The 14597-nt window shown below is 42.1% G+C and overlaps 1 protein-coding gene across 1 annotated transcript in view; it reads left to right on the top strand.

Moving 5' to 3' along the window:
* NIPAL1 (NIPA like domain containing 1) overlaps nucleotides 1-14597 on the top strand; it is a 28353-nt gene that overhangs the window by 4009 nt on the left and 9747 nt on the right. The window contains exon 2 of the mRNA XM_067468785.1: nucleotides 12965-13231. Coding sequence (XP_067324886.1) covers nucleotides 12965-13231 — 267 coding nt within the window. The remainder of the gene's footprint in view (nucleotides 1-12964; nucleotides 13232-14597) is intronic.

Raw genomic sequence — 14597 nt, 5'->3', positions numbered from 1 at the left:
GGGGCCAGTCCAGCGGAGTTGATGGTAAAAGACTATCGCTTCAATGCTGGTGGTCTTTGCTTCTTCAAGCATGCTGACATTTGTCCGCCTGTCTTCCCAAAAGATTTGCAGAATTTTTCGGAGGCAGCGCTGATGGAATCGTTCCAGGAGTTATATGAGACATAGATAGTCCACGTTTTGCAGGCATATAGCAGGGTTAGGAGGACAGTAGCTTTATAAACAAGCACCTTGGTTTCCCTACGAATATCCCGGTCCTCAAACATTCTCTGCTTCATTCAGAAAAATGCTGCGCTCGCAGAGCTCAGGCGGTGTTGTATTTCAGTGTCACTGTTGACTTTTGTGAAGAGGTGGTTGCCAAGGTAGCAGAAATGGTCAACATGTTCTAATATTACACCATTAAGCTGTATCTCTGGTTTTGATTCTTAAAACAAAAATAACTGGTTCCTTAATGGTTAGAAGTATACATGTATACTAATGTATAAGTTGACCTCATGTATAAATCAAAGGCAGGTTTTGGGGTCAAAATTAGGGATTTTGATATGACCCTTGGATAAGTTGAGGGTCAGTACACAGTGAAGGGAAAGGGGCAGCGTTCACTACACCACTCAGTGCAGGAGATGGTGCTTTTTTTAAATATTAGAGTTAAGGTGCAATTTTTTTACATTGACTTGTGGATACGTGGACCCAATATTTTTGAGTCATTTTTTAAATTTAACATTCTAGATTTATGTATGAATTTATACAGTAAATTTTCCAAGCTCAGCGGTAAAGTTTGACAGAGATAGGCATGCCATACATTTGGTCAATTTTCTGGCATCAGACAGTGTATCACTACTGTGTAGTGATAGATAGCCATGCAAAAGTGAGCTTGTATACGAGTTTTGAATGGAAACACTTACATGAAAACACTTACATCTTCGTAAAGAGAGGGGAATCAGCAACCCAAAAGCAAAGTACAGAAGTGCAAACAGAAGGGAGATTAGGATCTCTGCTAGGCATTTGGATAATATGTGGCAGATTTGCAGGATTTTCTCAGCCCCCTACCCATTATTTTACAACAGCAACATTAAAACCTCTCTTGCACACACATATTCCAAATAATTAGTTTTAGGGAAGGAGGGGTGGAATTTTGCAGAACAGAGAGTTTTGATTCTTAAAACACAAATAACCGCTTCCTTAATTGAACCAAATGTATATCTTTCTTAACCAAACTACTGCACCTGACTTGGTTTGGTGGATTTTGTGGTTCTCGTGTAAAAAATAAAAATGATACAGATAGAGAAACCTTCAAAATCTGACAATTCCTGATTTATGGGAAGGCATGTGTGGAGTGCCATTGGTCAAAGACTGGGAAGGTCTTGTAGTTTTATTTTTTAGGAGTACAAAAATAGTACTATGTTGGGTAGCTTTGAGTTTTCCAGGCTTTATGGACATGTCCCAGTAGCATTCTCTCCTGACGTTTCACCCACATCTATGGAGGCAGCATCCTCAGGGGTTGTGAGGTCTGTTGGAAACTAGACAAGTGAGATTTATATATCTGTGGAATGTCCAGGGTGGGAGAAAGAACTCTCGTCTGCTTGAGACAAGTGTGAATGTTGCAATTGGCCACCTTGATTAGCATTTAATGACCTTGCAGCTCCAAAGCCTGGCTGATTACTGCCATTATTTCCTTCCTCACTTTACTCTTTGCTTGATCACTTTGACTTGTGCAATGTTTGACAGCTAATATGTGAATTTGGCCTTGTCAAGGTGTTGCTCAGGAACCGAAAACCAAACTGGGTTCTGACTTACATACAAATTAAGCTTAAGAACAAACCTGCAGAACCTATCTTGTTCATAACTTGGGGAGTCCCTGTATATATGTGTGTGTGTGTGTGTGTGTGTGTGTGTGTGTGTGTGTATATATATATATATATATATATATATATATATATGTTAACTTTGGATAGCACCCTGTGGTGTTTGTGCTGCTGTCTGTGCCCCTATTCAGGAGATTTCACCTTACTTTCTGTCTTGTGATAAGTGGATTTTGAAAAAAAAAATGGAAACAAGGTTTGGTGAAAAAGCTTCAGTGGAGATACCTTTTCCCCATGATCACTCTTTCAGAAATTAATTTCCCTTTCTTGTGGTAGATTTCTCTCACTTCCTGTTGCCTCAATTCCTTTCTTATCTATGAATCATTTCTAAGTCGGATGTTTTGTAATTTGAGAACTGCCTGTGCTTACCTCTCGCAGTGTTAGACACAGCATCCGTGTTATATGAAAAATGTGCAATCTCTGATCTAGACTAACCCTTGATGTTACTCAATGAAAAGCTTGTGTCAAACGAACATACGCCCTCAGATTAAATCCTGCATAGAATGGACTTGCTGTATTGCTCTTAGTAAACGTCTGATACAAGTTTATAGGTAGAGAAGACAAATTGAATAGTCTTTCTAGCTGAAACAGCAGCCCTTCAATCAGCCGAAACCCCACAGCAGTCTGAAATATGTAAACACTGAGTAATAGTTCCATTGTTTGCTTCATACTGCTCTGTGGTCTCTCCCTTTACTTCCTTGTATGCATATTAAAAATAAATAATCAGTCTTATCAGTTTATGGTTAACTGTGGTAGCTTACAGCATATATGTTACCACTATGGTTTTACTCCTTTTTCTGACCCTCCTGCCTACAAAATAGATGTTGCAGCAGGTCTATTAATCCTAGAGGCCCTCAATGGCAGGTAGTTCTACTTATAGTTCCCTTTGAATGGAACTTGACAGGTAGATTGTGCTCTCGTTTCCTTTCATCTCACTTCTACCCTCTTCCCCTCCCACTTCTATACTACAGGGAAATGAACAAGAGAGTTCTTTCGCTGTGGGAGAGTCACAAGGTATTATTTCTGCCAAACTGTCCCACACTTTAAATATCCATCACAACAAACCCTATACGGTTCCTGTCCAGCCTACTTGTCCGAATGTATCTCCTTCTATGTTCCACCTTGGAGTTTAAGATATTCTGGGGAGGCCTTGCTCTCAGCCCTGCATCTGTCTCAAACGCGCTTGGCGGGGACGAGGCACAGGGCCTTCTCGGTGGTGGCCCCCCGTCTGTGGAATTCACTTCCTGGGGAAATTAGGTCATTTTCATCCCTCCTCACCTTTAGAAAGAAGCTAAAAACGTGGATGTGGGACCAGGCCTTCGGGTAATTAGGTGGACAATGACAACATTGACTATGGCTTGGAAATGGACTATGGATACGTTTGATGGAGTATTCAATTCACAGAATTCGGCTAGATAATGGCCACCAGACTGGTAATTGTTAGTAGATTTTAATTGTATTGTCTTAATGTTTTAACTATTTATAATTATTGGTTGTTATGTATTTTATTGTGTGTGTATATAGAGGCATCAAATTGTTGCCGACTGGAAGCCGCCCTGACCCCCCCCCCCCCTCCGGGATTTGAGAAGGGTGGGGTACAAATAATTGAAATAAATAACTAAATAAATAAACAGATCTCCTGGGATGGAAATGTTGGTGCATAATGCCAGGGGGAAACTTTGATTGAGGACTTGATCCTAGATGAATATAAATAAAGTTTTGTTGTTGTTGTATATGCCAGCTTGGATGAAGCTGGGATCGGTAGTTGACTCCACCTACCTAGATTACCTATGCAGCAGCAGGTGAGGTTTAGGGAACAGGCAGGAGGAGTTTCAGTGATTTGTCATGATTCATCTCTCTCGTAATCTTCTGAGTTTGAATGTTGGGTGGCCAAGTCAAAATAAGTATTCTATTGGTGTACCTCCCGTATTGTTAATCAACAATCTCTCTTCCTTAGCTGTCTGAGTTGCTCTTGATAATGGGATTGTAGTCCTCATATGTTGTGCTTCAGGAATTCAGTTTCCATTCTGAGACTGCAGTGTCATAGCATCTTAGGGCTTCATGTCCTACACAAAGACCAAAGCAATAGATGGTAAAATGATGGTGATCTGGATGTTGGGAAATTATTTCCAAATGGAATTTAGACAGCGGAAATGAAGATTTTATTAAAATAGTCTGCCTCAGAAGATTGACAGATACAGATTGTTTCTTGATAGTTCTTGGGGGATTTCTTCTTGCTTTGGCAGGTGACCTTTTGAAGCCTTGGTTGATCTCAGAAGATCGATAGATCCAGATTGTTTCTTGATGGCTCTTGGGGGATTTCTTCTTGCTTTGGCAGGTGACCTTTTGAAGCCCTGGATAATCTCAGAAGATCGATAGATCCAGATTGTTTCTTGATGGCTCTTGGGGGATTTCTTCTTGCTTTGGCAGGTGACCTTTTGAAGCCTTGGTTGATCTCAGAAGATCGATAGATCCAGATTGTTTCTTGATGTCTCTTGGGGGATTTCTTCTTGCTTTGGCAGGTGACCTTTTGAAGCCCTGGTTGATCTCAGAAGATTGATAGATCCAGATTGTTTCTTGATGGCTCTTGGGGATTTCTTCTTGCTTTGGCAGGTGACCTTTTGAAGCCCTGGTTGATCTCTGAAATGGAAAATGGCCAGGGGAGTGGATACAATTGCTGCTGAGAATTGTTTCACACAGAGTGAAGCAAAGTGGTGTCATAGGGAGATTGAACTGCTGAAATGAGTGGAAAGAAGACTAGAGCATTGATAGGAGAAAACCTGGAATCTAACTAAATGCAAGCTAGAGCTCATTGAAAATCTATGTCAGAACAAAAATGAAATCTAATTTAATCATTACATCTGCACATTTCTTTGAGGAGAGTTGTCTCCAGTAGTCTTCTGTGCTCTTACCACAAGAAGAGAGAGAGCACAGCTCACTCAACAATTTGTGCTGAAGAGTGTGCACAACACTTTACACAAAATAATTCAGATCCAGACTAACTCTGGTAATGTAGTTGATAGAGTTCACTATGGCCTCCCACCTCCAGGAATTTCTGGCTGAGATGGATACAGATGCATTTCAACTCAACTTCAGACCTAGTTATGGGACAGAAACATCATTGACCAAGTTGGTGAAGGACCTGTGCCAGATATTTGGCAGAGAGAGTGTCCTTGCTGGTTCTGCTGAGCTCTTGGTAGCTTTTGACCATGGTATCCTTCTAGGCCACCTCTCTGGATCGACAGTTATGGGGAATTGTTTTACAGTGGTTTTGGCTCTCTTCAGATGAGTAGACTTCGAAGGTAGTGCTCAGGAATTCCTGTTTGTCGCCGTTATGCCAATGACACTGAACTCATTTTCCTTTCTAACTTATTCCAAGAAAACTATTTGGGTCTTAAACTTCTCTGGAGCCAGTGGATATGCTGAAACGTCTTTCAGATAGGATAGAGGTACCCTGGTTAGTTCAAAGGAAGATCAGTGTGTGCTGAAAAAGACGTATTCTTGAACTCACGTCTGAGCCTGGATATTTGGGTTGTGATGGTGGCCAGGAATGCATTTGCACCAGCTGTACCCATTCCTGGAGATGTCAGAGCAAGCCAAGTTGACATTATCTTGCCAGCCTTCTGTTTGCATTGCTTTAAGACACCATATGTGGAGCTGCTTTTGTTCAGAAACATTTGTGGGCCCAATATGCTGCACTAAAGTGTTATTTATAGGGAACACACAACTCTGTGATTGCATATCATTTCCTTTTTCTAATGGTCCATTTCAAAGCAGAATTCAAAGTGCCAATAAAGCCCTAACAGCTTTGATGCTGACTATTTGAAAGATCCTTCCAATATGAAGGTTGTAAGATCTTTGGGGGAACTCTTTCTGTTTTATTCCTATCACAAACATGCTTGGTGAGAAGACTTCTTGGTGGCTGCTCCAAATCTCTACAGTTCCCTCCTACAGAGGCTTAGTTGGTCTTTTCTCTGCTCTCTTTACCAGAAGGCAAAAACTTCTTGTTTCAAGAGGCCTTTTAATGGGTTAGCACAGAAAGAGATCTTAGTGGGGAATCTTGTATGGTATTTAGAGTGTTAGAGTTGAACATCATCTGCGTATAGATGAAATCAAATTCCAAAACTCTCTCCCAATGGCTTCATGTAGATGTTAAACAACATGGGGAACAGTACTGAACCCTGTGGGACCCCACAAGACAATGGCTGTGGAGCCAAGCAGGTGTCCCTTCTGGGAGTGACTCTCCAGGAAGGACCGGAGCCACTGCAGAACAGTACCTCCGAGCCCCATTCCCATGAGACATCCTAGAAGGATACCGTGGTCTACGGTATTGAAGGCCGCTGAGAGGTCCAGGAGAACCAACAGGGACACACTCCCCCTGTTCAGCTCCTGGTGTAGATCATCTACTAAGGGGATCCTGTTTATATATTGATTCCAAATCTTATTACCACTATGTAATAAGACTCATTTCTGCCCAAACTCTTCGTTAGCAGCGCTGAACCAGCTTTACTGCCAACTCTTTGTTTTGTTTGCAAAGTAAATATTCATGTACAAGAAAACACATGTTTAGTTCACAGCCATATGTTAAACTGGTTTTCATACAAATATGTTCTGTGTGTTCACTTGGGCTTTGTGTAACTTCTTGGCGATGATCATTTTACAGCTTTTACTAGTCCCTATAATCAGTTGCACAAAATGGGAGTAGTGTATTCATAGAAAAATCTGCTCAGAAGTAGATTGGGTTGGGTGCTCTTATTCCCCTTTGAGCAAGTGTAGGAGTGCCATCTGGGTGCTTGAAGTTAAGACACGTGGAAGACATAAATGCAACCTTTGCCCTGCTCATGATAAATGTTATTTGATTGCATGGCAAACAATATTGCCTCAGATATGATGAATAACACTCTGTATACAATGCCTTTTAGAAACAGTCACCCGCCCTTTGACTTTCTGGTCTATTACAAGCTGGGAATGAAACGAATTTAATTGGCATGGCTACCACTTGATGTACAGAAGTTGCACAACAGTGTGAAAGTGCAAAATACTTTGATTGTGACATAGAAGTGGAACAATCAAAGGGTGAATACCTGTTTATGACATTCTAATAGTGGATACTAAAATTAAGATATGCAGGTGGCAAAGAAATCTGCTTCAGAAATGCGATCTACTAAATGGCAGCGATTGCTTTTGCTTTTGAGCAACTGAGACTACTGGCAGGTCCCCAGTTAGGATGTTAGTATGGGAGGGGCAACCTGTAATATTATCCACATGTATGTTCCTGAACATCTGTTGATGTGCTCCTCATAGCTGTATTGAAGATGGTGAAGGGAAAAAAACTTCAGAACTTATCAATGTATTGATAACAAAAGTTAATCCTGGATTTTTAGTGGGAATCTGACTGCTGATGGACTTGCTTCATCTCTTTCTAAAGTCCTTATTATTCAAAATTGTGTGGATATGTCTTTGAAGGATTATTTTTTTGTCTCCATCCTTTTTTATTATCCACAATACCAAGAATTTCCTGAATAGCAGTGATTGAACTTGCTTTTGAGCAACTGAAGAGGGGAAGACTGGATTGTCAAAATTATCTTTGTTTCTGCTGCTGTTAAATAGTAATCCTGATTTATGCAGGATCACTTCAGCTATTTTCTTTAAAAAAGTACTTTTGATTTATTTATGCTAGTTTAAGGTATCACTGAATTGAAGAATTTCTTTTCTACTCCTTTCTGCACCCCTCTAGGACTTTATCATTGACAAGCAATCGTTGCAGTTTCTTTTATTTCTGTAATGGCTTTATGAATTTATGAATGACTTTTTCAGAGGCCTGTGGAATGTATATTCATAACCACACCTACACAGTTGCAAGTAACTCTTTATACCCCAGAGTAAGTGAAAGCCCATGTTGACTGGGATGAAATATGTTCTGAGTGGTGGGATTATTGAACACTTAAAGCAGTGGTTCCCAACCTTCCTAATGCCATGACCCCTCAATACAGCTCCTCATGTTGTGTTGACCCCCAGCCATGAAATAATTTTTGTTGCTACTTCATAACTGCAATTTTGCTACTGTTATCAATGTACATATAATGTAAATATTTGACATATTTTCATTCACTGGACCAAATTTGGCACAAATACCCGTTTCACCCAAGTTTGAATACTGGTGGGGTTGGGGGTGATTTTATCAATTTGAAGTCATAGTTACTGGGATTTATTGTTCACTTACAATCAAAGAGCACTTTGAACTCCGCCAACGATGAAATTGAACCAAACTTGGCACACAGAACTTCAATGTCGAACAGAAAAAAACTGGAAGGGTTTAGTGGGCATTGACCTTGAGTTTTGGAGTTGTAGTTCACCTACATCCAAAGAGCGCTGTGAACTCAAACAATGATGGCTCTGGACCAAACTTGGCACGAATGCTCAATATGCTCAAATGTGAATGCTGATGGAGTTTGGGAAAAATAGACCTTGACATGTTGGAGTTGTAGGTGCTGGGATTTATAGTTAACCTACAATCAACGAGCATTCTGAACCCCACCAATGATAGAATTGGGCCAGGCTTCTCACACAGAACCCCCATGACCAATAGAACATACTGTGTTTTCTGCTGGTTTTTGGTGACCCCTTTGACACCCCCTTTCAACTCCTCCAGGGGTCCCGACCATCAGGTTGATAAAGACTAACTTAAAGGGTGTAGCACGGGAATGGGCAAACCCAGGCCCGGGGGTTGGATGCAGCCCTTGGGCTCTTTTCTTAAGTCCTCCTCTCTCACACCTTCCTATTCTTCCTTCCTTCTCTCCCTTTCCTCCCGCTTTCTCCTTCCCTGCTTCCTTCCTTCCTCCTTCCCTCTCTCCCTCTTCCTCCCTCCCTCCCTCCCTCTATTTACTTGCACCATTCCTTCCATCTATCCTTCCTTTCCACCCTTTCGTCCTCTTTTCCTCCTTTTTGTCTTCCTTCCTTACCTCCTTCTTTCTCCTCCCTTCTTCCTTCCCTTTCACATAATCTTCCTTCCTTCCTTCCCTCTCTCCCTTTTGTCTTTTCTTCCTTCTTTCTTTCCCCCCTCCCTTCCCTCCCTCCATTCTCTTCCACCCTTCCTTCTTTCCATTCTTCTCTTCCTCCCTCCCTCCCTTCTCCCTTTCCTTCCTCCTTTCCTCTTAGGAGATGTTTAGCTGGGAGAGGATAGGGTAAAGAAGGAACATGAGAACCATGTTTCAAGATTTAAAGGGGTGTCCCATTGATGAGGAGAGGGAAAAGTGATTTTCTGTTGTTCTAGAAACCAGGGCACAAGGGAGCGATGGGTTCAAATGGCAGACAAAGAGATTTGAAAGAAGAACTTTCTGGAGAGTGGCATAGGCTGCCGCAGAGTGTGGTGGAGTTTCCTTCTCTAGAAGCTTTTCCGCAGAGGCTGTCTATTGGGAGTGCTTTGATTGTGCCTTTCTGCATGGCAGGGAGTTGGACTGGATGGCTCTTGGGGTCTCTTCCAGCTCTAGGATTCTAGGATTGTACTGTATATCAGGAGTAGGCAATACAGGGTCTAATGGTTATGCTTTTTCTCTTCCATCCGCCATCTCATCCTGACCAAGACCAACCCCTTTGGGATTCAAATGTTTCTCGTCTTTCCTTCACTTTCTGTCTCTGAAAGATAAGAGGAAGGGACTTGAGGAGAACCCCCTACCTCCTGGCCCACCCATCCTGCTCTGGCTTGTCATGAGGCCCCAAGTTAGAAAGCTTGCCCACGCCTGGTCTAGTGCCAGTCTACTTTTATAGCATCATAACTCTCGGCTACTTAATTATTTTCATAATTCTGGATAATATATATTACATTTGGTTAATATAATATGAATTGTTGGCTATCCCCTTACATTGAGGCAGGTTTGCCAGAAGAAAATATAATGACCAGTTATTTTTGATCTCAACACAATGAGTATGATGTGTGCGTCATTAGCCAAGTCGCTGTGGAGTCAATGTGAACCGGGAAAATGGGATGTGAAACAATTTTTGGGTCAGTTAGGCAAGCTTTATCCAATCAAATGCAGGATTTAAAAAAATAAGCTCTAAGATGGAAGAATGGGAGGGGATATATCATAAATACCAGAGACACTTGAAGCAGTTGATAATTCACTGGGATCTTGTGTTTCACCGTCAACTGTCAAGTTTCCCACCGGCAGCTGTCAAGTATGTGTTATATCTTGTTTTTACTGGGCCAGGACTGTCTTTTATCATTGAATTTTTATTCCTTTTCTTTGGAAGTGTTCTAAAAAGCAACCAGTAAATTCTTTAAATGTATAAACTATGTTAAAGTTGGATGGGGGAGCATTTTGTTATAATGAAATTCGTTTATTTCGAGTCTTTTGAAAGCACAGTTAATAAACCTGGTTAAACCCTTGTGCTGGCAGGACTGCTGACCAAAAGGCTGGCAGTTCGACTCCAGGGAGCAGGGTGAGCTCCCGTCTGTCAGCTCCAGCTTCTCATGCGGCGACATGAGAGAAGCCTCCCATAGGATGGTAAAACATCCGGGCATCCCCTGGACAACATTCTTGCCAATTCTCTCACAGCAGAAACGACTTGCAGTTTCACAAAAAAAAAGTGAAGCTCATTTTGATAAAGTCATATTACACTCAAGCAGCTCCCTTTTCTCCTTATCCTTGGCCTAATGGGACTTTTTTAAACAGTGTCAAGATTAATGGCTAATGAGAGCTGGTGAAACACAGATTTTCAGTACATGTTATCTTGAAATATTTAGAATAAGAAGAGTTTTCAGTTGTAGTTTTAAGGTACTGTTACATTATCCATGCGAAAGCCACTAGGGGGCAATAGAGAGTTAAGAATAGTCCACTTTATGGGGGTGAGGAGTGGGTTGAAGGAGTACAACCATTTCCCCATTTTCCTTTTATTACCTCTAACTTACTTAGGCGATCCCTCGTTGGCCAAGTAGGATAGTCTTCCAGAATCAGTATTCTTGTGGGTCCATAGGTGGCTGTGGAGCCCTATTTTTGATCTGCATCTTCTTCCGCAATGAGGGCATTGGTTTCCTGGTGGAAGGCAGTCTCAGTCAGGGTTGGCTTGACGCGCCTTCCTCTTGGCACATTTCTCTCTTTCACCCTCCATTCATGCCTCTTCAAATACTGCAGCACTGCTGGTCTCAGCTGATCTCTAGCTAGAGTGCTCAAGGCTTCCCAGTTCTCAGTGTCTATGCCAGAGTTTTTAAGGTTGGCTTTGAGCCCGTCTTTAAATCTCTTTTCCTGCCCACCAACATTCCGTTTTCCGTTCTTGAGTTCAGAGTAGAGCAACTGCTTTGGGAGATGGTTGTCGGGCATCCGGACAACGTGGCCGGTCCAGCGGAGTTGATGGCGGAGGACCATTGCTTCAGTGCTGGTGGTCTTTGCTTCTTCCAGCACGCTGACGTTTGTCCGCCTGTCTTCCCAAGAGATTTGTAGGATTTTCCGAAGGCAGTGCTGATGGAATCATTCCAGGAGTTGGATGTGACGTCTGTAGATAGTCCACGTCTCGCAGGTGTATAGCAAGGTTGGGGGGACAATAGCTTTATAAACAAGCACCTTAGTATCCCTACGGATGTCCCGATCCTCAAACACTCTCTGCTTCATTCGGGAAAATGCTGCACTCGCAGAGCTCAGGCGATGTTGACTTTGGTGGAGAGGTGGCTGCCAAGGTAACGGAAATGGACAGCATTTTCTGATTACCCCCATCCATGTCCTCGTTGCAGAAACAATCCTTGTTTATGATAAGGAAAGTGGAGAGGGGGAATAACCAGCAAAAATGGGAAAGTGGTTTTCCTCCTTCAACTCCCTCCCTGTAAAATGGACTGTCCTTCTCTCTATATCACCCTCTAGTGGCCTCTGCCCAGATAATAGAACAATACCAGTCTATATAAATAAAAATGTAATGTTCGTTTGTAGTATTCACAGAATTCAAAAACCGCTGGGAAAATTGACACCAAATTTGGACACAAGACAGCATTCAGAGCAATCTATGTCCTGCACTCAAAAAAATTCCTCCCAAAAAACAATAAGACCTTTAATTTTTAAGAAAGTAAAAGGAAAACAGGGTGCATGCGTGCAAACCCATTCTCTCCCTACCCCCCACCCCCGCTGCGTGGGCACAGTCAGCGCGAGAGGCACCAATGGCCATCCTCCCTCACTGCTGGATCAGGGCAAGAGGCGAGGGAGGCTAGGAGCACCCAGGAGGCCACCTTACCTCACCTTCCCCTTCTGTTCAATTCTCTCAGTGGTGGAGTTCAGCATGCTCATTGATTGAAGGTGAATTAAAAAGCCTAACCAGCAGAGGCGGAAACAGAGAGGGCTTGCATCCTCCTCCTCCCCCTCCCCCCTGCTCAAGGCCTGGCAATGTCAGGAGGCCGCTGGTTCTTGAGCCAGGGAGCTCGCCCCCCCCCCCCACCTTCCCCGCAGGCTGCAGGACACGCACAGCACTGAAAATGGTGCAAAAAGGCAGCGTGTGAGGAGGGAGAATGAAGCCCCCCCCCCCCCCCCGGCAGCTGAGTCCTGAATGCTGTTTGATTGAAGGTGAACTAGAAATCCCAAGAAATCCCAGATGTCTCCTCCTTCTCCTCTTCTTTTTCTTAATCAGAGGCTAAATGGCCATCTATCAGGAGTGCCTTGATTGTGTTTCTGCTTTATAGCAAAAAGGGCTGTACTGGATGGCCCTTGGAGGTCCCTTCCTACCCTAGAATTCTATTACTATTATTGTTGTTATTATTATTGCATTATTATTATTATTATTAAGCAGAGAGTGAATGTCCATCTGTCAGGAGTGCTTTGATTGTGGGGCAGGATTGGATGGCCCTTGGAGGTGTCTTCCTACCCTAGGATTCTGTTATTACTAATACTATTATTATTATTGTTGTTGTTGTTGTTGTTGTTGTTGTTGTTGTTATTAAGCAGACTTTCTCATTACTTAATTTTCCATAACACCAAAATGTGCCACCTCTCAGGCCAACAAGTGACCATCACTCATAAAAACACCGAAAAACACAGCAGAAGAGACTTTAAAAGCCAAAAATTCATTGTGGTATTCATGCATGTAGTTATGTGTGTCAATAAAATACAGTTTCCCCCTGCCTCTTCTTCCAGGTCAGGTGTTTCCTTTGATTTGTCCCAACTCCCATCATGCCTGGTGTCAGATCCTCAATGTCTCAGAGCTGGAAGCCTCCTTCCTATCCTATCCTGGCAGGCACCTGAATGAAACAACGCTCAGTGTTTCCACATCCACAAGAACCAAGTACAGTTTATACGTAGGTGTGGCTTTAGCCGTTGGCTCCACCATCTTTGTTGGCACCAGCTTTATACTGAAAAAGAAGGGCCTTTTGCAAATGGCTGAAAAAGGATACACTCGGGCAGGTAAGAAATAATAGTGATTCCAAAGGAGGAAAAAGAACCCTACCTCTTGGTTTACTTTTCATTTGGAAATATCAAATCTTGAAATATAGATTGTATTTATATTTGCCCCACATAATCCTCTCTGGAAGCTGAACATTGGTTTTGGGAATTTATGCAGTCAAATAAGGGTTGTCAGTGGAAAGGGGAGATTACACCTACACATTTACCAGCTCTGCCAGGTTTGGGGTTTATTTTATTTTTTTGTGCTAGCATTGGATCTAACATTTGGTCCTGATATCACAGAACAGTTCAAACCATCAGTTGTTCCAGGTATCTCTAATAACACTATGTAACACAATTTTTATTCCTGGGTTATAAATGTCATTTCCTAATTGGTTCTATCATAAAAACATGGAAAAAGTGTATCAAACTGCAAAAACATTGTTTGTGTGGGACATCCTGCAGCACATTTTGCTATAGTTTTTCAATGAATATCTCATAGAGTCGCAACCAATTCAACATAGTTTGTGGCAGCCGCAAAAATTAAATTCCTGGAGTAAAACACCTACTTTCAAAGTAAGTACCACACAATTAAACAGAAAAAAATACTTTATTTATTTACCTCATTTATATTCCCCCTCCTCACCCCAGGCGGATTAAAATGAACATATACATGGCAAACATTCAGTACCATTGGAAATACAACAGATATAGACAGACACAGAGACAGTTTAACCTTCCAGCTTTTAACTTTCAAACCAGGAACAGAAATTTTGTCAAATTTTGTCACATTGTGTTATTTAAAGGTACACCCATGAATGTTAAGGTGCAATTGATTGCAGCCTTTACTAAACTGGGTTGCTGTGAGCTGGATGGCCATGTTCCAAAACCATTCTCTCCTGATGTTTCACCCAAATCTACGGCAAGCAACCTCAGAGGTTGTGAGGTCTCTTGGAAACTAGGCAAGTGAGGTTTATATATCCATGGAATGTCCAGGGTGGGAGAAAATGTGAATGTTGCAATTGGCCACCTTGATTAGCATTGACTAGCCTTGCAGCTTCAAAGCCTGGCTGCTTTTTACTTCCTACCAGTATTTAAAAAAACTATAAAATTGGGACAGTAAATAAAGAACACTCAGACAACCTGGGAATTAGTATTGACTGGCCTTGTAGTTTCAAGGCCTGGCTGACTGCTGCCTGGGGATCTTGTGTTGGGAGGTGTTAGTTGACTCTGATTGATTCTTTTCTGGAATCCCCCACTTTTTTAATGTTGCTCTTTATTTACTGTCCTCATTTTAGGGCTTTTTAATTTACTAGATTATTTGTTGGGTTTATAGACTGCTTTTCTCTATAAAATAGGACTTAAGGAAGCACACAGTATTACTTTA

The sequence above is a fragment of the Anolis sagrei genome, chromosome 5 (genome assembly GCF_037176765.1).
Source record: "Anolis sagrei isolate rAnoSag1 chromosome 5, rAnoSag1.mat, whole genome shotgun sequence".
Lineage (NCBI taxonomy): Eukaryota > Metazoa > Chordata > Lepidosauria > Squamata > Dactyloidae > Anolis > Anolis sagrei.
The sequence above is the reverse complement of the archived record's forward strand: the minus strand, read 5'-3'. Positions and strand labels throughout refer to the sequence as shown.